This window comes from Euprymna scolopes, chromosome 26 (genome assembly GCF_053919585.1).
Source record: "Euprymna scolopes isolate OS-2025 chromosome 26, ASM5391958v1, whole genome shotgun sequence".
Classification (NCBI taxonomy): domain Eukaryota; kingdom Metazoa; phylum Mollusca; class Cephalopoda; order Sepiida; family Sepiolidae; genus Euprymna; species Euprymna scolopes.
In genome coordinates, this window is record NC_136507.1 from 82,995,613 (window position 1) to 83,020,744 (window position 25,132).

At 31.6% G+C, this 25,132-nt stretch overlaps 1 protein-coding gene across 1 annotated transcript in view; it reads left to right on the forward strand.

The window, feature by feature from the left end:
- Nucleotides 1-24,076, forward strand: part of LOC145248224 (monocarboxylate transporter 12-B-like) — a 346,811-nt gene extending 322,735 nt beyond the window's left edge. Inside the window, exons 6-9 of the mRNA XM_080110099.1 lie at nt 2,216-2,459; nt 14,178-14,594; nt 20,810-21,048; nt 23,916-24,076. Coding sequence (XP_079966225.1) covers nt 2,216-2,459; nt 14,178-14,594; nt 20,810-21,048; nt 23,916-24,067 — 1,052 coding nt within the window. The 3' untranslated portion in view covers nt 24,068-24,076. The remainder of the gene's footprint in view (nt 1-2,215; nt 2,460-14,177; nt 14,595-20,809; nt 21,049-23,915) is intronic.
- Nucleotides 24,077-25,132: the final 1,056 nt, after the last annotated feature.

A 25,132-nucleotide genomic window follows, 5' to 3' on the forward strand; every position in this document is an offset into this window, starting at 1 on the left:
TTAAATGCAGTTGCATTGTTTCATGTTTTCTGTTGGTTGACTGATTATATTACAAACTAACATGATAACCAATACTTTAATAACGAGTGTATACACTCCATCAAAAGTCACTAAATATTATTGTGCTTCGTCAGTGTTCACACTAGTATTCATATAAATTAATGTCTCAGTTAGTGAAGTTAAAAACAAAAGAAATAAGAAAGAGAGAAAAATGTTTAAAACTGGAAAGAAAGAAAAATACGTATAGGTAGAAGAAAGTGGGGGGGGGGTAAAAAAGAAATGAAACGTTTCACTATGGAAATAGAGTTAAGGATTTCTTACTGAATTCATTTCAGATATCTTAGAGGGATGTCTGTCTTGCTATTTGCTTTCTCCTTTCCCCTACCCTATATACATATTAATCAATATGTTATTTCAAATTTGTGTGACCGACCTACCAGATCAGGCTGTCTGAAGATACTGGTTTCATGACCTAAACTGCACCAAACATTGATGTTACTGTTTTTGTTTTCCTTTTCCTTTGCAAAACTTTGATAATGTTCTGCAAAATCAAAAACAAAAGCAATAATTTTATTCTACAAAACAACCAAACCAAACACTCTGAATAAATATTTGAAGTTAAAATGAACTTGAAACATAAAACTAATTTTCAAAAATTATTGGACTTGGCATTAAATAACCGAAAAGGATTAAGAACTGCCCGCACGTAGAACTCTGTTCCGCCAACCTACTTTCCAGCTGCGTACCATATGGTTGTCTTCAAGTCCAATGTAAACAAGTCCTTATTGAACCATTTCCTTACATAATCAGATTATACAAAGTTTCCAATAACGATTAGTTCGCTATTGTCTCAATAACTAGTGTACACTCATTAACCTTTATTCTCTACTGGCTCCCTGGCCTTGATAAATGGTGAATCCCTAGTAAAAAAAAATAAAAAATAAAAATAACCAAACCAAACCAAACCAAACCAAACTCCATGAATAAATATTTGACGATATAAAGAACTTAATTTAATGGAGTTGACATTTGATAATCCAAAAAGAGTTGGTATAGCATAAAACAAAAAAAACTAAACCGACCAAAAGTGTCTTCTATCTATCATGGCGCAGCAACATCTCTAAATGATGAAGCATGCAACTCATCACATGGGGGGGGGGGGCTCATTTTTGATGCAATCATTCCTACCTCTATGCATGAGTGGTGTATGCATATCAGTGCACAGTAACAATCTTAAATCAACAGGTGGTCAGCTTTCAACGATGAAATCTCGATTGGTTAGCCCTTTCATGTGACCTTGCTCAAAACTGACATTTTTTTTTTTTTACATGGGGATCACCACTTATCAAGGCCCGGAAGCCACTCGGGGATAAGGGTTATTTTGTGTACAGTAATCAATAGGATAATATCGTAGTAATAGTTGGTATTGGAGATTTGATAAAGCGTCTTACTTAAGGGGGCGATTAATCAGGAATTTGTTTATGTTAGACTTGAAGACGTCCAAGTTGTAGTCAGGTGGGAAACAGACAAATGGAAGAGAATTCCACAGGCGCGCACTTCTCAGAAAAAAGCTATGTTCATGGAATCTACGTTTTGATTTAGGCACAGATAAAGAGTGGGGGAATTACTGACAGTGGTTTTAGCTAGACGGGTGTTTATCATGAAGGATTTGCGAGGGGGGACCAGAGATTGGAGCTTGGATGAGCACTTGCCATGGAAATAACGATAAAACAAATACAGGCTCGCAACGTCTCTTCTGTGGGAGAGAGGTTGCAGGGAAGAGAAGGGATCCCCCACTAAGCCACGAAGTTTATTTTGTACTTTGTCAAGGCACGATAGGCTGTTTTTTGAAGCTCCAGCCCAGATGTGGCAGCAGTACTCCATCTTTGGACGTGCATGGGCTGTCATGATTCAAGATGAAGTGCAAGCCAAGGAAAAAACTGGTTCAACCCAACCAGAGTTGAATGCCATTGTAACAACAATAGCCTTTGAAAAAGGCGTGAACTCCTACTTATCCTTCAGCTATATGTAAAATAGAAAGCAGTAATTAATCGCTTACAGATTAATAATTTATTATAGTTATTGTGTTTTATCATCAGATTACCCATGAAAGTGTTGATATGTTGTAAAATCTTATTTTCATGGAAAATACTCGACTGAACTCCAATATCTGGTTACTCCCTTACAAAACATGCAATGTCTTCTTTTTTTTCAGGAATTGCTAAAAGTTTAGCGTATACTGCAAGCATCATCATGGTTGGATATTACTTTGACAAGCGGCGTGGCATTGCAGTTGGCATTACAACCGCAGGCGTTGGTCTCGGCACATTCATATATGCCCCCCTGATGGAATGGTCATTTAAAACATACTCTTTTTTTGGAACGATGATAATTTTGGCAGGCGTAGCTTTAAACCTGTTCCCTTGCGGCTTATTGTACCGTCCATTAAAGATAAAAAGGTTAGATATTCTTTTTATTTTGGTTATTTACTAGCAGTTCAGCCCGGCTTTGCTCAGGCCCTATGTACTGTTCATAACTTTATGTGCATATGTATATATATATTAAAAAGTTTGACTCATGTCCAGGTAACCTACTTCTAAAATTTCAAGTGTTTAAATCCAAAATTGGTGGAGGAGTTTGGTAGAGTTTTCAAAGGTCAAATCGTTGAATTTTGATCTCTTGACAACCAAATTTCTGGCCGAAAACCGATTAAAAAGATTTTCCCAAATCTCAATACCTCTTATGACAAATCTTGAGTCTGTAGACTGAAAATTGACAGAATAGTTTTATAAGGAAATGTACACACACACACACACACACACTGATAATTTCACTTTTATATATATAGATTTATGATTTATGTTTTTATGGCTTATCAATAATCTCATTTCAGCTATAACTGTCTCTTAAAAACTGTTTTTATTCACAGTAAGATTGAAATAAAATAAAAACTGCCAATGAATGGTTAAGCATAGTTTTTTTTTTTTTGTTTAATATTGCTGGGAATAAAAACAGTTTTTAAAAGGCAGAGCAAAAATTAATACACAGGTGACAAAAAGAAAGTCCGCACATGTAATTTTTTCAAAACCTGCAAATTAAAGCTAAATTTAATGTAACTGTTTAAACAAACTATACCTCATTTGATTCGTCTTTTATTCTTCTATAATTTTACCTGTTCATATTTGACTTTTAATTGAAATATTCTAGTGTTCACATCAATTTAAAAAATAACTTCAAATTGAGGAGGCAAAAAGAAAGTACGCAAAATGGAAAATTGATATTTAAATGTAACTTTAGGACATTAATGCAACACAAATACAACAGGAACACAATGAACTAGTTAATATTTAATAGCATAGCCCTTCTTCAATTTGACAGTCTGCAATCTTTTGGGAATTCCTTGAATTAGACTACAACAATACTCTGGGGAAAGGGCATCCCACTTTTCTTTCATTTTTGTCCAAAGTTCTTCCAAATTTGAAATTGTATCATTGCATAGCTGCTGCTTGATTTAATGCCATACATTTTTGATAGGATTTAGGTCTGGAGATTGTGCAGGCCAATCCAAACACGGAATATCATGCTCTTCCAGGAACCTCTTGACATTGCCAGCTGTGTGAATAGGAGCATTATCCTGCATGAAGATGAGATTATCATCCAAATTCCGACCAAAGTAGGGTAGAAAATGCTCAGTCAACATATTAATGTACTTGGTCGAATTAATTCGACCTTGCAAGCGAACTATAGGCTCTGGACCATTGGTACTAATAATGTTCCACACCAAAACTGAACTTCCACCATCTTGTAGCCTTAAAACTAGGATTAAATTCTTCGTCTTTCCTTCGACGGACATACTGCCTACCATTACTGCCTAGCCTACTGAACTTGCTTTCATTGCTAAAAAATACTTTTGACCAATATGAAGAGTCATGATCTTCATTGCATTTGACAAAGTCCAGACGGCGCTTTCTGTTTTTTACAGAAATCATTGGCTTGCGTCTTGCAACATATCCTCGCAAATTAAATTCCTTTAATCTGTTCTTGACAGTACAAAGAGAGCACTTTTTAACAAGATTGCACTGTTGTTGGATTTGGGGAGCCGTTTCAAATCTGTTCCTTAAACTGCGGATCTTGATAGCATTGTCTTCCCTGTTAAAAGTAACTCTAGTACAACCAGATTTAAGGGCATCACGAACACTACTGGTGTTTTGGTGCTTTTGCAGTCTTTCGTACCGTTTTTTCATCACATTACAATCTGCGGCTGATTTCTCGATTGGATAAACCAGAAAGGTGGAGATTAATGAGCTCCTGACGATCACTAAGAGAAAGTCGTGGCATATGGACTAAATGTTACGTTGTATAACCTGGAACAACAATTGCGATTAGAGATGCTTTGTTGCCTGTTGATGGATATTTTAAACTGATTTAGGGGCGATAATTTGAGCTGGTTTTAAGCGAATTTGTTGCTGCAGACTTTCTTTTTGCCTCCTCAATTTGAAGTTATTTTTTTTAAATTGACGTGAACACTAGAATATTTCAATTAAAAGTCAAATATGAACAGGTAAAATTATAGAGGAATAAAAGGCGAATCAAATGAGGTATAGTTTGTTTAAACAGTTACATTAAATTTAGCTTCAATTTTGCAGTTTTTGAAAAAATTGCAAGTGCGGACTTTCTTTTTGCCAGCATTGTATATCAGGTTGGTGTCAAAAAATATCGTTTTTGACATTCAACTGTATACATAAAAACGACATAATTTTTGCCCCAACCTAATATTTGATACCATGAAGACAGCTAAAAATAAATATGAGGTATCTTCAATAAGTTTCCAGACTTTTTTTTTTTGCTGTGGCGCTTTTATTGATAGTACACACATGAAACTCTAGTCCCCCTTCGAAGTAATCTCTTCCGGCTGCAATGCACTTGTACCGTCCCAACAACTTCTGGAAGGCCTCACGGAAGTCCTCTGATGTGAGCGTGTCAATGACCCTCATCACAGCCTCTTTCATCTACTCATTTGTCTCACAATGACAGCCACTAAGTTTTTCTCATGAGCTTAGAGAATAAACAGAAGTCACAAGGAGCAAGGTCTGGACTATAGGGAGGGTGAGGAACTGTCTTGATTCCCATCTTGGTCAAATAATCTGTGATAGCGATGGAGTTGTGGACTGCAACTTTTAAATGCCAATACAAAAACGTCTGGAAACTTATTGAAGACACCTTGTGTCCGTTCTAACTTACAAATCTTCTTTTTTTTCTTTTCATTTTTAAGCTAGCTTTTTTGGGACATGCTTTTTTTCCCCCGTCGTTAATTCGTTTTAATGAAGGTCAACTTATGTTTCGATGAATGGAATGAAGAGTGGAAGAGTGTGTGTGTAGGGGGGGTATCAATCTTGTCTGCTGCGATGTTTTTAACATTCTTAGATTTATCTTATCATATCCAAACATATTTTCCTGACCGAGATATATATGCAACTGGAGACCACTTGTGAATTTAATATTCTTTTGACACTTCCTCTCTCAGAGGAAGCTGGTTCAACCTAGGATGACTGCCGCTGGCGTGGCATACAAGACTCCGACGGTAATATTAACTAGCAGAACCCGTGGAAATTCCATGGTAATTGTAAATTTTTGAAACACATTATAAATAAAATTAATAAAAATAAAACAAAACCAATAACGACAAATTTAAAACAATTTTTTAGCAAATTCTTTTTTAACCTTTTAAAGCTAAAAGGAATTAATTTTTTTTAAATTTTGATTTTTTTTTAAATTTTGATTTTTTTTAATCGATCAAAATTCAACACACAACACATTGATTTGGTTTGTTTTTGTCTGAATAATTTTTTGATATGAATTATAAAGAAACAGATGTCAATTCACTTGAGCATATTTTTTAATTATAAAAAAGAAACTATATGAAAAAAAACTTACAGTTTCTGCTCAACATGAGTTTTTTTTAAATTATAAAAGGAAATAGTCAATTTGAAACCCCTAAACAGACAGCTATGTTTTTTTTTTTAATTTTTGAAGAGGAAATGGTTTTAATGGCTTTTAACTGATAAAAAAGCGACTATAAAAAAGGGAAGTAATTCGTTTCTAATTAATTAATATTAATTAATTAATTAATATTAATTAATTAATTAATTTCTAATTAATTAATATTTGCGATGATGATGGTTATTGTAACACCCGACCTGTTATATATAGTTCAGAAGATTGTAAAAACGTAAAAATCTACAACAGAATCTCTAAAGCATGGATAATTGAGTTCTTATGAATGTACAATATATCGACAGGGTTATTAATATTAACTAGCAGAAGCTGTGGAAATTCCATGGTAATTGAAAATTTTTAAAACACATTATAAATAAAATGAATAAAAAATAAAATAAAACAAATAACGACGAATTTAAAACAATTTTTTAGCAAATTCTTTTTTAACCTTTTAAAGTTAAAAAGAATTGATTTAAAAAATTTAGATTTTTTTCGATGAATATTCAATACACAACACATTGTTTTTTGTTTTTTTTTTAATAATTTTTTATACAAATTATAAAGGAACAGATGTCAATTCATTTGCACATTTTTTTTTAATTTTCAAAAGAAACTATAATTAAAAAAAAACTTAGTCTCCTTTCAACATGACTTTTTAAAATTATAAAATAAAATAACCAATTTGAAACCGTAAACAGTCTTGTTTTGTTTAATTTTTGGAGAGGAAATGGTTTCAATGATTTTTTTCCGATAACGAAGTAATTCATTTCTCATTAATTAATTAATATGGCATAATCACGTTTGACGCACCAGTTCCATCAGATCATCAAAATTAAGCACCGATGAGCCTAGTCAGTATCAGATGGGTGACCATTTGGGACTTCCAGGTGCTGTATGTGTACTCCGCTTATTTCGGCATTGTTTCCAGTCGTCCTGGTGATGATGTTTTTTTTTTGTGAGACTGGACGTATGGACAAGTAAATTAATATTTAGATTATTTATCTGATATTTTTATTTTGTCATCTCGTCTTAACAATCCCATCTCAATTAATAATAATAAAAAAAGAATTATGTATACACTTTTTAACTCATTAACAGAATATAAAACCGAGTTCAACATCTAGTGGGGATGATCTCTCCACTTTACAGATAAGAGATTGCTAGTTTTTCTCTATTTTGATGGAAGGTCATTGGCTAAACTCCAAACATTATTGCTTCCCCTCAACCATAGCTAAAAATAAATATCGGTTCTACCTTACAAATCCATTTTTTTTTTTTTTTTTTTTTTTTCAAATTTGTTTCAATAGTCTTAATGAAGGTCAACTTATGTTGTGATCGAGTGGTGTGATTTGGGTCAGGTTGCGAATGTGTGGGGATTATCAATCTAGGCTGCCATATTTTAAATATTCTTAAATTTATCTTATCTTATCCAAAAGAGCAAAAAATAATATACAGGGTGCCCACAAAGTCTGGCTACATTATGCAGCCAGACTTTGTGGGCATCGTGTAGATTATGCAGCCAGACTTTGTGGGCACCATGTAGATTATGCAGCCAGACTTTGTGGGCACCGTGTAGATAATGTATCCAGACTTTGTGGGCACCGTGTAGATTATGCAGCCAGACTTTGTGGACACCCTGTATTTAACTAGCAGGGCTCGTTGCCCAATAAAAGTATATCACAAAGCCTGAACAGATTTGGAATGATTAATGAAGGCCAACTTATTTCTCGATCTGTTAGTGTGATTTGGGTGTTATCAAGAGTGTGTGTGCAGGGAGGGTACCAATCTAGGCTGCTGCTATATTTTAATTATTCTTAGATCTATCCTCTTTCATCCATACATATTTCTATCCATTTTGGAAGATCTCAGCCCTACCAAACGCCGCCATGTTTGGCAGAGCATAGTTTTTTGGGTTTTTTTCAATGTTGGTGTGAAGAAAAACAGTTTTGAAAAGACAGGACGAACAATAATATATTTGATAAAATGAGGAAAACTAAAAGTACATAAATAAATATCTAATGCTATTTCCCCTGATATATATGCAACTGGAGACCGCTTCTGAATTCCCTTGAGCTTCCTCTCCCAAAGGAAGCTAGTTCAACCCACTTAGGGTGACTGCCACTGGTATGGCATACAAGACTACAACACTAATATCTATCTATATAGTGAGAACTACATTCATTGCTTTTTTAGTAATATCTAAGTAATCTGTGTATCAGTATATGGCATAAACACATTATTCTCTTTAGATCACTGAAGTTAAGCAATGGAATGTATCGGAATGTCTTTGATAAGTATTGATAATTGATAATCGATAATCGAAATAATCCAATAAAGGAAGGAACAGGCGATTTTGACCAAAGTTAACACCTCACACAGCTTAACTACATACGGTTATTTGGGAAGTTTTATTCCACATAAGCCGAAAGGCCTGACATATAAACCAACAGTAGGTTCTTTGATAGGACAGAGGCGCTTTCGAAATGAATGTTTCTTTTTAAAGCATAATCATGCCATGATACTTGATTTTTTATTTCATTTGAAACTTATATTTAAGCCATTATCACCACACAAACAGTAAGGCTAGGCATATAAATTCAACAGTAGGTTCTTTTGATATGGCAGGGGCGTGTTCAAAATGAATGTTTCTGTTTAGAGCACAATTGAAGCATGATACTTGATTTTTGCATTTTAAATTTAAATTCAAGCCATTATATATAAACATAATTTTATAAAATTACTGTAGGTTCTCTACAGTGCAATGCACACAATATATTTTGGATTAAGTCACTGTGGGAAGACATGTGAAGGTTCATTCTGGTGTATTACGATGAGTCCTCAACTAGAGCAGGCAATCAATGGATCTGATTGAAAAATGGGCGATTTGACCAATTTCGATGGCAATAAAAATATGGGAGTGTGAAACATTCGTTGATCATCATTCAATCCCGGGCAATGTCAGGTCTCCCTGCTAATAATAATAATAATAATAATAATAATAATAATAAATTAACACCTTTAGCTAAATCACTCTCCCAAAATAGGATTATCTATTTTTTCAGATGATCACGTGATAGAAAGAAAAAAAAAACATTATTATAGAATTTTAAGTAAGAAAGCAGTTTTGCACATAAACTTAACATAAAATTATTATCCTTTCGGCCATTTTAATTTTTTAATCTTTTCTAATAATTAAAAAATCAAAAATTAAACAAAATACTGGCAGAACAACGATTGTTGACATTTATTTGACATGTTTCTACCAGTGTTTGTTTAATTTTCGATTTCGAGCTGTTATCAAGGGTCCTTGTGCATGGCTTATGGGGCAGCCATAACTTAACAGAGTGGGTACTTAATTAGTTTTAAACTAAAAACACACTTTAAAATAAGTTTTACGCAAATAAACTTACCAGATAGATAGAAGAGTCTTGCCTTCTTTTTGGGGCATATATATATATATATATATATATATATATATATATATATATATATATATATATATATATATATATATATACGTTTAAATGTAGATATAATTTTTGTTTTAATTCAAAAAACTTCTAAATGTTTTCCCTTTATGTATTTTATGCAAGATTTTGATAAACTCATTGTAAGATTTTCGTCTATATTTTTCACTTGTGTCCATAGCCAAAAAATACAATAAATCTTAATTATTTCAGCAGAAGCTAATGACAAATAACGACAGTGTCCAGCCGGCGCTAATGAAATTGAAAAATGTTGTACTGAGCATTTTAAATCTTTTAATATTTAAGTGTGAAATCCCTGAAAGGAGGCTTATAGACATTTAGCAAATAGGTGCAAAAAAGTTTATAAAGATGAGTTAACTCTCCAGTATTTATTTTGTTACAGTAATTGGTCAATAAAAGAAATAAATTAGACTCTGAGAATCAATGTTAAATTTTGGAATAATATTTATAACCTATTCTGTGTCCCTTAGTGTTATGTTTTAAATGAACAACTTCTAATAAACAAACTTGAGTTTGCTTCATTTTTTATTGTCATGAAAAAAATTAAAAGAATCGTTTTGGAATCGGAAATTAGGCTCAATTTTTTTTTATTCCAATTTCCAATACCCCCAAAAGTTCTGACTTTTCTTCCTGATTCTGATTAATCATTCTAACACTAATATATATATATATATATATATATATATATATATATATATATATATATATATATATATACTAGAATAAGTACCCATTGTTGATAGGGTTAAAAAAAAAAGTCTTCAAAAGTTTGACTCTGATTTATGAAAGATTATGAAAAGGGGGCATGAGTATCAAAAGATAGCTCCAAATTTTGGGGATATCAAAGCAACCCCCTCAAACGAACATGAGGGGGCAGTAGTGGGAATCTTTATTGACACAAACGTATGAACACTAATAAGGGTTCCCCATTATAAGCGACACCCATGGAGCCCCACCTCCTTAGGTGTGAATGAGCGATGTAACTTGTAAAAAGCTTTCCCTTCCCCCTGGGGGGGGGTTATCATGGCAAGTTCGGTAGCTCTACATAAAACAGTGTGAGCATACATAGAGTTCCCATTTATTATTGACACCCCTGCCCCCCCCATCATGTTGGTATGAGTGAGCTTTGTTACCTATCAAAACTTCTCCTCATCCCAGTTATTTGTTAACTCTAGGATTGTAAATCAAATGGTGTGAGCATGCACAGGGTTTCCAGTTATAAGTGACCCTCCCCTCCTCCTCCATTGGGCTCACAGCCTTTTGGTGGGGATGAGTGGTGTAACCTGTCAATCATAGTGGGTTATCCTGCCAAATTTGATAGCTCTATGTGAAACAATGTGAATTTGCATCAGGGGTTCTCTCCTAAGGCCTCACTCCCATTGAGGTGGGGGGGGGGGAATACTTTATCATAACCAATAAAGAATCTTGATATCTCTTCTATCATGATATGTGATCAGTTTAGTATAGTATTTAATAGGAAACCATATAGGAGCCTATTTGTGTACAGACAGACACACACAGAGGCAGATATTGAACTTCATTACACACACACACACACACACACACACACACACACACACACATATCGTCTGAACTCCAATCTCTGGTCCCCCTTGCCAATCTTTCAAGAAAAACACCCATCTAGCCGAATCCACTGTGAAAAATTTCCCCCACTCTTTATCTGTGCCTAAATCAAAACGTGGATTCCATGAACAAAGCTTCTTTCTTAGAACTGCATGCCTGTGGAACTGTTCCGTCTGCCTGCTTCCCACCGGACTACAACTTGGATGTGTTCAAGTCCAATGTTAACAAATTCCTAATGAACCGCCCCCTTAAGTAAACACTTCATCAAATCTCCACACTAACGTAATGTACTTGCAATAACCCTTATCCCTGAGTGGCTTCCGGGCCTTGATAAGTGGTGATCAATATGTAAAAAAAAAACAAAAAAAACATATATATATATATATATATATATATATATATATATATATAAAGTGAAATTGTCTGTGTTTGTGTCTGTCTGCGTGTGTACATTTCCCTACCAAATTACTCTGTCAATTTTCAGTCTACAGACTCGAGATTTGACATAAGGGATATTGAGATGTGGGAAAATCTTTTTAATCGGTTTTCGGCCAGAAATTTGGCTGTCAAGTGGTCAAAGTTCAATGTTAGATCCCTTTCCAGCTCCATGGCTAAATCTTTGACGGCCAATTCTTCTCCGAGTCCAGCAACAATCCTTTGCTTTCAATAACCTTCAATTGCCCGTTTTTTGATTTTGTGAGAGATCTGCAATAAAGTGTTGGACAGTGGAAATCCTTGATAAAGAATAAAATATCATAACTTTATGAATATTGCATGAATTTGAATAACAATTCGGGAAATAACTAACCTTAAAGCAGTTTTTTGATGTTATAGTTTTAATTTTTTTTTTTTGTGACATATATTTAGTGAAATATTGATATTTTACTAACCTGCAATAAAATGATTGACACAGTTTAAGTTCCACGTGTAGTTCGAAGTTGGCCACAGTGTTGCTTTTCATTTTCAAAGAAGACATTGTCTGGAGGGCTGTGTGAATATTATTGTGAGGTAGGCTAAAAGATTTATTTTATATAGTAGAATGTGAATGTGTGCGAGCTGTGAAATGCTGCTTTTGTTTTATTTCTCCATTACCTGATGCTTTTTCTTGAAGCTCTATTTTTCCCTGGACATTTTCTGTTTCCTTATGGATTGCCATTGGATTTCCAAAAGACCCATGTCGGATTTTTCCTGCACTGGATTTTACCGTCTTTTTCATTAGATCTTTATCATATTCGTTTTCTCCCTTTTTCTTATTTCTTGCACTTTGAATCACTACAAACTATCTAAAAATTGTTAAATTACTTTTTTTTATGCAAATATGATAAATTTCATATTGTTTGTTTCCTGTAATGCATTAACCTGCAAGATTTATTATAGATTTTGCAAACCTCTTTCCTCTGATGGGAAGAATTGCACTCTTCGAAACTCCATGGAATAAGTTTTTTCTTGCTTCATTTGTACTCCTTGTGAAATAATTAAAATGTTGTATACCTTCCTTACAGGTTTATTAATTTTTTTTTTAAATTTGAATAAATTTTCAATATCAAGATTTTTATTTTATATATATATATATATATATATATATATATATGTATAAGGAATGAAAAAATATACCAGTGGTGGTTGACGTTATGTTTAAAGAAAAAATAGAAAAAACCGAATGAAATTATTAAAAAATCAACGTTTCGTCCTTGTTTCCGAGGACATCTTCAGGATAATTGAAATAAAAATGTGATAAAAGAAAAAGTCATAGATCGTGCGAAAAAAGACAGTTTTTTAAAATCCAACCCATGTCGCACACATATTCGTCCTTTCCCGACATGGGTTGGATTTTAAAAAACTGTCTTTTTTCGCACGATCTATGACTTTTTCTTTTATCACATTTTTATTTCAATTATCCTGAAGATGTCCTCGGAAACAAGGACGAAACGTTGATTTTTTAATAATTTCATTCGGTTTTTTCTATTTTTTCTTTAAACATATATATATATATATATATATATATATATATATATATATATATATATTTATATATATGAATATGTATGAATAAAAAATCAATACGAAAAATATATGAATGTTTATATCTTTTTTGTATTTATTTCCTGTGTGTTGACGTGTAGGAATACAAAACGTCTTTTGAAAAAAAACAAGAATGTTTCCTTCAAAAGCACATAATTTTCGACCAATCCTTCGATCTTCCTCAGTGTGAATGATAGAAAACATGAGTGAGCGGGCAGAGTTAGCAGCGGGGGGGGGGGCACGGGTATAGCCATTAAGGTAAAGATCTATCTGAATATGACCCTTCCAGTATTTTCGACTTAGAATGGTCAGCAACTTGTGTGGCCTCTATTCAAAACCAAGTCCTTCCACGCCACCCCACGAACACACTCGTATACGTGAACATACATGTATATACACTCGCGCACCACCACAAATGCTTCTTCACGTACATATACATACACAGGATACGCGCACTCACGTTTATGGACGTGTTCACATATACAGCTGGAGATTGATGAGTAGATGTAGATGATAAGCAAAGTGGGTGCGAATTAGAATGTCTTTCCCAAAAGCTTGGACTTATGTATTTATTGTGGGTCTAGGGTGCCGGATTGTCTGCACGTACGCACCCCCTCCACACCTTTATTTATTTTTTTGAAACGCTACTGTAGATTTCGTTAATTGATATATACAAACATTCAATGTTGAAAAAATAAAATAAAATGAAGCAAAATAACTAAATAAACAGACGATATTCTTTTGATCATTTACTTAACTTATTCTATTCTTGTTCAAACATATTAAAATTTATTAAATTATTCGGATTATTATATATATATAAATATATATATATATATATATATATATATATATATATATATATAAATATATAAATATATATATAAATATATATATATATATATATATAAATATATATATATATATATATATAAATATATATATATAAATATATATATATATATATATATATATATATATATATATATATATATATATATACTAGAGAAAAAAATTGACCTGATGAGTCACCCATTAAGCTCGAGTTAACAAATAGTTTATATTTTTCATTTTTTTTTTTTTCAGAAATACTGTATACAAAAAAGAGGAAATGGAATCCTTAACGAAAAATGATGTAACCGCCTTGCCTACACCTGATAGTGATCTGGTGCAACCGAACAACTTGAATGATCCGGAATTGATTCGCAAATCTTGCCGACAGAAATGTTCCTCGGCATTTTCACAAATTTTCTCGATAATGAAGAGCGGATTGGATTTCCAACTTCTCCGGAATTTCCATTTTCTCTGTTTTTGCTTCAATATTTGCATGTTCACCTCATCACATTGGTCAATTCCAGTCTTCCTGCCAGCGCTGTCACTTGAGAGAGGTATCCAGAAAATGGAGGCGGCACTTCTAATATCCATCATCGGTATTTCTGATCTGATCAGCCGGATCCTCATGGGATTATTTCTAGATATGAAATGTATCAAACCCTATCGCAGGTCAGGTGAAACTATGCGTAATTAATGTGTTTCTTATTTTAAATATGACATCATTTATAAAAGCATCTGCCTGTCATGTTTAACATTGAAATAGCAGATTAAATAATAGCATCATATTTTATTAATGAAAATGGCACAATTCACAATTGTATGAGAGAATCAACAGATAAGACTCATCCTAAAGTACAACTGTGCAAATTACAGTACAGATATGTTCCCATAATAAGCACAAAGTTCATATGAGTTTAAATATGTTCCCATAATAAACACAAAGTTCATATGAGTTTAAATATGTTCCCATAATAAGCACAAAGTTCATATGAGTTTAAATATGTTCCCATAATAAGCACAAAGTTCATATGAGTTTAAGTATGTTCCCATAATAAGCACAAAGTTCATATGAGTTTAAATATGTTCCCATAATAAGCACAAAGTTCATATGAGTTTAAATATGTTCCCATAATAAGCACAAAGTTCATATGAGTTTAAATATGTTCCCATAATAAGCACAAAGTTCATATGAGTTTAAATATGTTCCCATAATAAGCACAAAGTTCATATGAGTTTAAATATGTTCCCATAATAAGCACAAAGTTCATATGAGTTTAAATATGTTGCCATAATAAGCACAAAGTTCATATGAGTTTAAATATGTTCCCATAATAAGCACAAAGTTCATATGAGTTTAAATATGTTGCCATAATAAGCACAAAGTTCATATGAGTTTAAATATGTTCCCATAATAAGCACAAAGTTCATATGAGTTTAAATATGTTCCCATAATAAGCACAAAGTTCATATGAGTTTAAATATGTTCCCATAATAAGCACAAAGTTCATATGAGTTTAAATATGTTCCCATAATAAGCACAAAGTTCATATGTGTTTAAATATGTTCCCATAATAAGCACAAAGTTCATATGAGTTTAAATATGTTCCCATAATAAGCACAAAGTTCATATGAGTTTAAATATGTTGCCATAATAAGCACAAAGTTCATATGAGTTTAAATATGTTCCCATAATAAGCACAAAGTTCATATGAGTTTAAATATGTTGCCATAATAAGCACAAAGTTCATATGAGTTTAAATATGTTCCCATAATAAGCACAAAGTTCATATGAGTTTAAATATGTTCCCATAATAAGCACAAAGTTCATATGAGTTTAAATATGTTCCCATAATAAGCACAAAGTTCATATGAGTTTAAATATGTTCCCATAATAAGCACAAAGTTCATATGTGTTTAAATATGTTCCCATAATAAGCACAAAGTTCATATGAGTTTAAATATGTTCCCATAATAAACACAAAGTTCATATGAGTTTAAATATGTTCCCATAATAAACACAGAAGTCGTATATACATAAAAATACATGTATGTATATATACAAGATAATTCATATGTACATGTAATTATATATATATATATATATATATATATATATATATATATATATATATATATATACTTAGTTATATTTTAGAAAAAGGGTTCCAGTAGAGTGCTCTATTATAAGGAAAAATTCCAACAATAAGAGCGTATTATTTATATTTTTATTTTTAGAAACTTTAGATGAGATAAGTTATCGGTACCGTCGGTTTCAAACCTGATAATAGGGGACCGTTTTAGATCCGTATATTAAACTCTCTTCAGCTGATACTCATCTTTCTCTCTCTTCCTCTCTCTCTCTCTCTATATATATGTATGTATGTATGTATGTATGTATGTATGCATATATATATATATATATATATATATATATATATATATATATATATATATATATATATATATATATATATATATATACAAACGAATTAAGGTTCATTTTGTTTCCTTTTGTTTACAATTTTGTTTAAGGGATTTTAACAAGAAAAATTTGCTGTTTATCCTTCTCGAGGGGGAACGGTAGAGAAAATACAAGTAACTAACACATTGTTGAAAGGCCAGTGACCTGATTCTAGATTATTCTCTCTTATCAGGGACGGGTGTTATGAATATAGCAAGTATAGATTACAACTCCGTATATATATAGAGAGAGAAATAAAAAGGAACAAACCGTATTATGTGTTCATCTGTATATATATATACATACGGTCCTTGCTAATCATGGCAAAGATGGCTTGTGTCGCTGGGTTCGAATCTATCAACTGATGTTAAACGTGACACCCTCCACTGAAGATTGCGGAAAGGGTGAAACACTAGTGTCTTTGGTATTGAATTATTATAGTAAATAATAATAATGTCAACTCCTTTAAGAAACTCGTTTCTTATCATTGAGCACTTTCAATTGAATTAAGTCGATTAATTTAGCTCTTATGCATAGATCATCATATAATGATTAGATCACTCTGAATGACGTTAGAAACATTTACAAATAAAATGTTTAATTTCAATGTCATTTCACACGATTCATGATAGCCGAATGGATATGGTCCTTGCTAATCATGCCAGAGATGGCTTGTGTCGCCGGATTCGAATCTATCGACTGGTGTTAATCGTGACACCCTGCACTGAAGATTCCTGAAAGGATGAAACACTAGTGTCTGTAGGTATTTAATTATTATAGTAAATAATATATATATATATATATATATATATATATATATATATATATATATATATACTTCGGTTCCACATCTGGACTTATTAAACATAGAATTTCAACCCACAAACACTCCTTTAAAAATCCCTCCCTGGTAAACCAAACTACTCTATCTAAACATATATGGCGACTCAATGATAAAAATATTCCCTTCAATTTGAAATGGGAAAATAATAGGATCATAAAAAGCATATATGCTGGGGGACAGATTCTGTGCACTTTGTAGATATGAGGCTCTTAAGATTTTAAAATACAATGATAATAAAAATAAAACCATTCTCCTAAATTTAAAAGACGAAATATTCTCTGGATGCATTCATAAACGTTGGTTTAGATTTGACAAATAGAAACCACCATAAGTCATTAAAATTTCCTTAAAATTTATAAATTAATAACTTTATTAATATAATTTGAATTATTGTTATTATTATTAGTTTATCTGATATTCTTACCATTATTTTCTATTTTATTTAAATATCTATTTAAATTTAATTTTTACATGTTACTATTTTTATTAAGTTCCATAAATAATTATTATGACTGCTATTAAAATATTATTATTATTATTATTTAATTACTACCAATAAGATTCTTTTATCTGTTAAAAAAAAACAACATAAATAGTGATTATCTCCCTTTGATCATTTTCTTAACCAAATATAATTATCTCCCTTTGTTTTTTTAAATATCTTGTTAAATTTGAAATTCGGCGTTACTAACGAATTCTAGCCGATAAAACTATTCCATTAGCGTTTACTTTGAAGTTTCAACATTTCAAGCATTCATAAGCTACATTTAGCATCAAAATGAATGCTCTGACGATTATACTTACGATTTTTAAAAAGCGAACCATTATAAGGTAAATATATATATATATATGTATCTTTGTTAATTTTTCTTAAAAACATCTTACATTTAAACCCAATTTTTAATTTTTGTTAAAAACACCTTACATTTAAACCCAATTTAACTTCTTGATTATATTCTAATTTTTATTCTCAATTCATCTTACTTTGTTTATCAACATCATAAAATAACTATTTTCATTTACATTTAAATACTTTCCAGACACATCTGCCTTACTTAAAAAATGCTAGGTTTATTTTTGGTGCCTTTAAAAAAAACCACCGAATAGTTTTGCTGATGAGGAGACTTTGTTTTAAAACAATATATGTTTAAATTATTGTCCATGACTTAATGTCTATCTCAATAAAAACATCGTTTCTGAAACGATCGTACAATTTATTAACTGTTGTGTTCCTTCCTAAGAAACCGATTTTTTAATTTTGATTATAAATTATCAATCATCTTACTAAATATTAAAATAGCTCTAGGATATGTATATGCCTATTGAGCTTATTATATATACAACGAGCACTGTTTTTTTCTTGTATTTTTTTACATTAGTGATTTTACTATCACATTAAAATACACTCTGTTCTTTAGACTTCTGTTCTAATCCCCTTTAAATTGTCTTTTGTGCACAGAAAGTTGTTAGATGAGACAAGTTATTTGTACCATTGGTTTCGAGCCCAATAATTAGGACTGTTTAAGATATCCATATCAAGCTCTCTTCAGCCAATACTCATCTCTGAGTATTGACTGAAGAGAGTTTGATATTGGATATCTTAAACGATCCTAATTATCGGGCTTGAATATATTGATAATTAAGACTGTTTAAGATATCCATATCAAGCTCTCTTCAGCCAATACTCATCTCTGAGTATTGGCTGAAGAGAGTTTGATATTGGATATCTTAAACGATCCTAATTATCGGGCTTGAAACCGATGGTACCAATGACTTGTCTCATCTAACAACTTTCTGTACACAAAATACAAAATATAAATATCCTCTTATTTTTCGGATTTTCCTTTTAATTGAGCGCTTTGCTGGATTTCTCTTTCCAAAAAAACTAATCATATACATATATATATATATATATATATATATATATATATATATATATATTATTTATTTATTTATTTATTTTTTTAATCATTAAATCAGAAAGGGAGGTATCCTGTTATGTTAAAGTAGATGGGATTGAGAAATATAGGTTACTTTCACTTAATGTTAGGATATCCAGGATTTGATATATAGGAGAATAGATTCTATGGCATATATACCTTCTAAGCCCATTGATATCTGTGAATGTGAGCCTCAAGGAAGAAGTCAAATTGGTTTTATTTCTGGTTTGATCGTAATTTTTGTTTGGGATGTCATTTCATTTGATGTTTTCAGTTTGGTGTAAGTTTGATGCCAAATATCTGGATGCAAGTAGACCATTAGTTGAGTCTTCATCTAGATGGTTGTGGCCTCAGGAAAATCCACTGGAATTAAGTGCCTTTTCATGTACGACATGGCACTCCAATATTATATAACTGATGATAGAACAACTGCTCTAAGCGCTATTTAAGAGTTAGGGCTCTTGTAGTGTCAGTCAGAAACAGCAGCCAGACAAGCTGTAAAATCTGTACCGTCAAGCTCAAACTTGTCAGACAAAAATGGGCCAGACTAGTCACATGCACATGAGTAGCAAGTATGCAACTCAAGTTAATCAGCTTGAGAGAGATGAGAGAAAGAAACGTTTGTATAAATAAAGGAATTTATTCTCTCTCTCTCTCTCTTTCTCTCTCTACTTATAATAAATAAGCTAGCAAAAAATATATCTTTAACAAAGAAAACTTTTATAAAGTTCAACTCAAACAAGAGGAGCAATTAAATATCTATATATCTATAAAAGTAAGAATGTGAGTGTGTGAGGACTTCTCAACCTATATACTCAACGAATCTTTTCATCTACACACTTGAAATTTGATATATAGGGTATTCAGACATGTGGAAAATATTTAATCGGTTTTCATCCAGAAAAAAGGGTTGCTAAGGGGTAAAAATTGAAAAATTGGTATGTGGGGGGGGGTCATCAGAGTTTTATCTGCTTGTCAACTGTTTCACGAATGCAGATGCATGAATCGTTCAAATGATAGCTTCCTTATGTTAAGAATAAGTATGTTTGAAAACACTTTTTAAAAGATTGTGTCCAGCTGGCCTAATGGTTATCGTGCTTAACTCACTATTTTTAGGTTTTGATTTTGATCTCAGCTGGAGTATTTATTTTTTACTTACAAGAAGTGAACTGTTTAGAAAAAAAAGCATATTTGCATTCGCATGTCTCAGTTTCTTTCTGATTTTTTACTTCATTTTTTTAAAGGAATTTAACATTACATTTAATACCTACGGTATTTCTTTCATAATAAATAAGACATCTGCATTAATAAAAACATATTTATGCATATTTTATGACAAGGCAGCCTGCTAGTATTAAATAAAGGAGGAGGGATAAAAGTTACATATAACTTAATTATATCAACAGATCAATAAGGAAAGAATAAGAGAGACAAATTCTTGTATTTAATATATCTTAATATATATTTCCCTTATTTTCTATCGAAATGTTCTTAAGCCAGCTTTTATCTATATTGTATATTTTGTAAAATACTGGCTCTTTTCCTCTTGTGCTGAGAAGCATCTAGCTTTGAAATACCATGGCCTAAAAAGTTTTTTTTCTCTCTTATTTAATTGCTTGAATATGTTTTCTTATTTCAGGTTCATTTTCACGGCTATCATTGGCGTACAAGTCATCATGACATTTTCTTGCTCATATGCTACGAGATTTTGGGAATTTGCCCTCATCTGTGTTACCTATGGATCTTTATCGGGAGGCACCATTGCCCAAATATCCATCATAATTGTTGACCTTCTTGGCGTGGATAAACTTGCCAGTTCCTTCGGATGGTCTTTGTGTTTCTCGGGTATCGGGATTCTTCTTGGACCACCAATAGCAGGTATGAACTCTTTTTTTATGATTATTGCATATTTTTTATGACTATTGCATATATTTTATGATTATTGTATATTTTTTATAATTATTGCATATATTTTATGATTATTGCATATTTTTTAGGATTATTGTATATATTTTATGATTATTGCATATATTTTATGATTATTGTATATATTTTTATAATTATTGCATATTTTTTAGGATTATTGCATATTTTTTAGGATTATTGCATATATTTTATGATTATTATATATATTTTAGGATTATTGCATATTTTTTAGGATTATTGCAAATATTTTATGATTATTGCATAAATTTTATTATTCTACATATTTTATGATTATTGCATATTTTTTTAGGATTATTGCAAATATTTTATGATTATTGCATATATTTTATGGTTATTCTATATATTTTATGATTATTGCATATATTTTATGATTATTCTATATATTTTATGATTATTGCATCATAAATATGTCCATATAACTATTTATGTCTAATTATTCATACTAAATTTCTATAGCTTACACCTTATTTCAGTACTGAATTGTACTTTTAATTATAGTAATATCATTACTTAAATCATATATGTAGTAGATATATATTATTTTCTACTAGTCAATATGCAGAGTTCCTACATCAAATTATATCTTAAACATTTATCCTATTAAACGCTATTGTAAAGGTTATGTTTTAGTATTGTTTAGTAATACTATCCAAGAGGAATAACACTTGTGGTAAATTAAGTAGTAAGTAGAGTTATTTCCCTTGGGTAATATTCTATATGTGTTTTTTTTTTGTTTTTTTAACTGTAATTAGTTATTAAACTTTTTTATTTATTTATTTATGCATTTCATTTCTTATTTAATGGTGTGTAAGGAAAGTAATAGTATTTAATAATATTATAGGTTTATTTATTATATATTTTATGTTATTAAATAAATTATCTTATATATAAAGGTCCTAGTATTGCATGATAATGCCATGCATGAGTGTCGATGCAAGTTTTGTGTGTCTACTGGTATTTCAACACCAAATATTAGTAGTTTATGACAAATACTGATTGTATTTTGAAGAAATTTATGCCTATTAAGTGTGTTATTGGTGTTTGAGTGGTTGTATTAAGAAGTTACAATTGAGCTCCACTCTGTTGTTTATTTTGAGCTTGAATTTCTTTATTAGCAGTGATTCTTTAATTCACAGATTACCTAGGTTTAACACTATTTTCAACTTCCAAATTCTTATAGAAGTACACATTCACTGAGTGATTGCATATGTTCTTTTTCTTTTCTTCCTCCTGAAAATTTGAGAACTTAAGATCACGTTATCATCCTGGTGCGACACATTATGTTGTTAAATATTAAAAGTTATTGAAATTTTTCAATATTGTCATTATTTCTTTTACCTTCTTTGTCCGGAATTCAACAGTGTTTTCTACAAAACTGCATTGTTATAGCCATCAAACACAACTTTCTTGCTATATATATGTATTTACTTATATATATAAGAAGAAGCACTATCTATATCTCTCTATATGTATATCTATGTATGGTGACATAAGACAGGTTCTCCACGTATGCTTTGAATTCAGTTAATTTTTTTTTTAGAGAACACTACAATAAGTTATGTAGATTTCCATCTCTTTTTATCTACATTTTCTTTCTCTAAATCCTTTTCCTTTTTTCTGAGTTATTTAATTGGCTTCTGATTTTCAATTAAACATGTAACAAGACATACTTAAAAATGAATAAAAAATTATGAGTGTGAATTGAATACTGGTTTGGGAATGAAAACTAATGATTATATAATATATATATATATATATATAAGTTAAGAGTCTACATATGCTTCTAGAATAGTGATTTCAAGGTTACGAGGATTTTTTTAAGCATGAAAACTATGTTATTTTTTGTATTTAATATTTTGTCTTTTATATTTCAAGCGGTCTTACGCTCTTGGTCACTTTTTTTGTGACCAAGAGTGGAAGACCGCCTGAAATATAAAAAATAACATTGTTTTCATGCCTCAAAAACCCTCATAACATTGAAACTAATTTATATATATATATATATATATATATATATATATATAATTTGAGGTTGCTATTTTCCAAAGGTAGGTAACCAGTGAAATATGACAAGGTTCATACGAGAGTGCTCAATACAGAAGTAGAGCAAGTTACATTTGTCTTTACATAAGCAGTAGTTTGTTGCTACACAGTCATGAGCATGTTTGGGTCTACCAGTATTTACCAACTAGAGAGCTCATCAGGCAACAACCCTTATTTCCGAAAACGGAATTTAGATTTCGGTTTTTGGAAATAATGGTTGTTGCCTGATGAGGTCTCTAGTTAGTAAATACTGGTAGACGGAAACATGCTCATGACTGTGTAGCAACAAACTACTGCTTATGTAAAGACAAATATATATATATATATATATATATATATATATATATATATACAGGATGTCCACAAAGTCTGGCTACATAATCTACAGGATGCTTCCACAAAGTCTGGCTACATAATGTAGCTAGACTTTGTGAACACCCTGTATATATATATATATATATATATATATATATATATATTATATTCTTTATATACAGTGTTATTACAACAGCCATTTATCATTGACTTTTATGGACAACGACTATTGATCTTCACTTGAATTTTGGTAGCAACAAGTCTTCTCAATATCTCAGTCCTCTTTGCACTCATCCAGTGGAAGTCTGGTTAATGCTTTCTCTCCTCGGTCCTTCCATCCTCCTTTTCTCTTTTCAACTGTTTGGTGTGGTGCCAATCGATTTGGTGGGGGATATTATTATTTTTTAAAAAATGATAAAAACAATTTTTCTATTTTTCAGGTAAAATAAGAGATTCTTCCAAAAATTACAGTATGATTTTCTTCTTTGCTGGCGGGATGATGTTCGTTGGATTCCTATTTCTTTTATGTAGCACCATTTTGTATTGGTGGGAAAAAAAGAAGACTAGACGGAGCCTGAAAATAAATACTTAATATGAGTGATTCATTTGTTCCTTTCTTTTTTTTGTTTCAATGAAAAATATTACATACAGGGTGGAACGATCACAGTGCCGCCCTAAAGAAAACAACACTACAGCTTTATTTTAAAACATTTTTTGAAATTTCGGGTAATTTGATTATGTAATAGAGCTGACATCTATTCAATGTAGCCGCCTTCATCCTCGATCAGCACCTCGATACAGGTTCGGAACTGGGAGCATGCCTTTTCCACAAGCGCTGGTGGGAGTGCGGCAAATACTCGGCAGATGGCAGTGATCAGGTTGGCTTTGATATTGTGGGAGGTCATATTAATGATATTCTCAACGTATGGCCAAACAAAGTAGTGCAACGGGTTCAGATTGGGAGAGGATAGGGGCCAGTAAGAGAAGAGTACAAAATGCTAGTACTCCTTCTGAAGCCAAGCCTGGATCTCTTTGAATTTGTAGGATGGTGCAGATTCCTGCTGCCACACCCAGAGTCTGCCAGTGGGCACTTGATTGCACCAGGGGATCACCACACTCAGCACATCCATTTGATGTTGACTTTCAAGCCAATTTCAAAGATGTGAACCGGCATAATGTGGTCCTCACTTGAAACCACATTAAAGACCATAACCATGGATGGAAACTTTGTTTTCATCACCCTGGGCACATCCCTGTTATTCGTGGCATTGCAGTGATGTATTTTGAGGGTGCTGGCAATGATCCTGTTGTCATAACTTGGATCGGTAGAGAGCATGAGTTGTACAATGGCGCATCTCCGATCTCGTTTGTTGAACATGTAGATAAAAAAAACTTAAGTACAAATCAAAGGCTGCTATAGTGCTAATAAGATAAATGTTATAAAGTAGATATGAACAATGAAAAATTGGAAATCGTGAACAAAAATATAAGCACAAAAATTGATTCAGAATCTTACAGCAAGATCACACAAAAAAAGAGATCATTGGTTAAAGAAAAAAAAAAATGGAAATTATAGAATAATTTTTTATTTAAAAATTATTAAAACGAATTTGTTAATATACTCAGTCATGAATATGTAAGCAACTACATGAAGCTG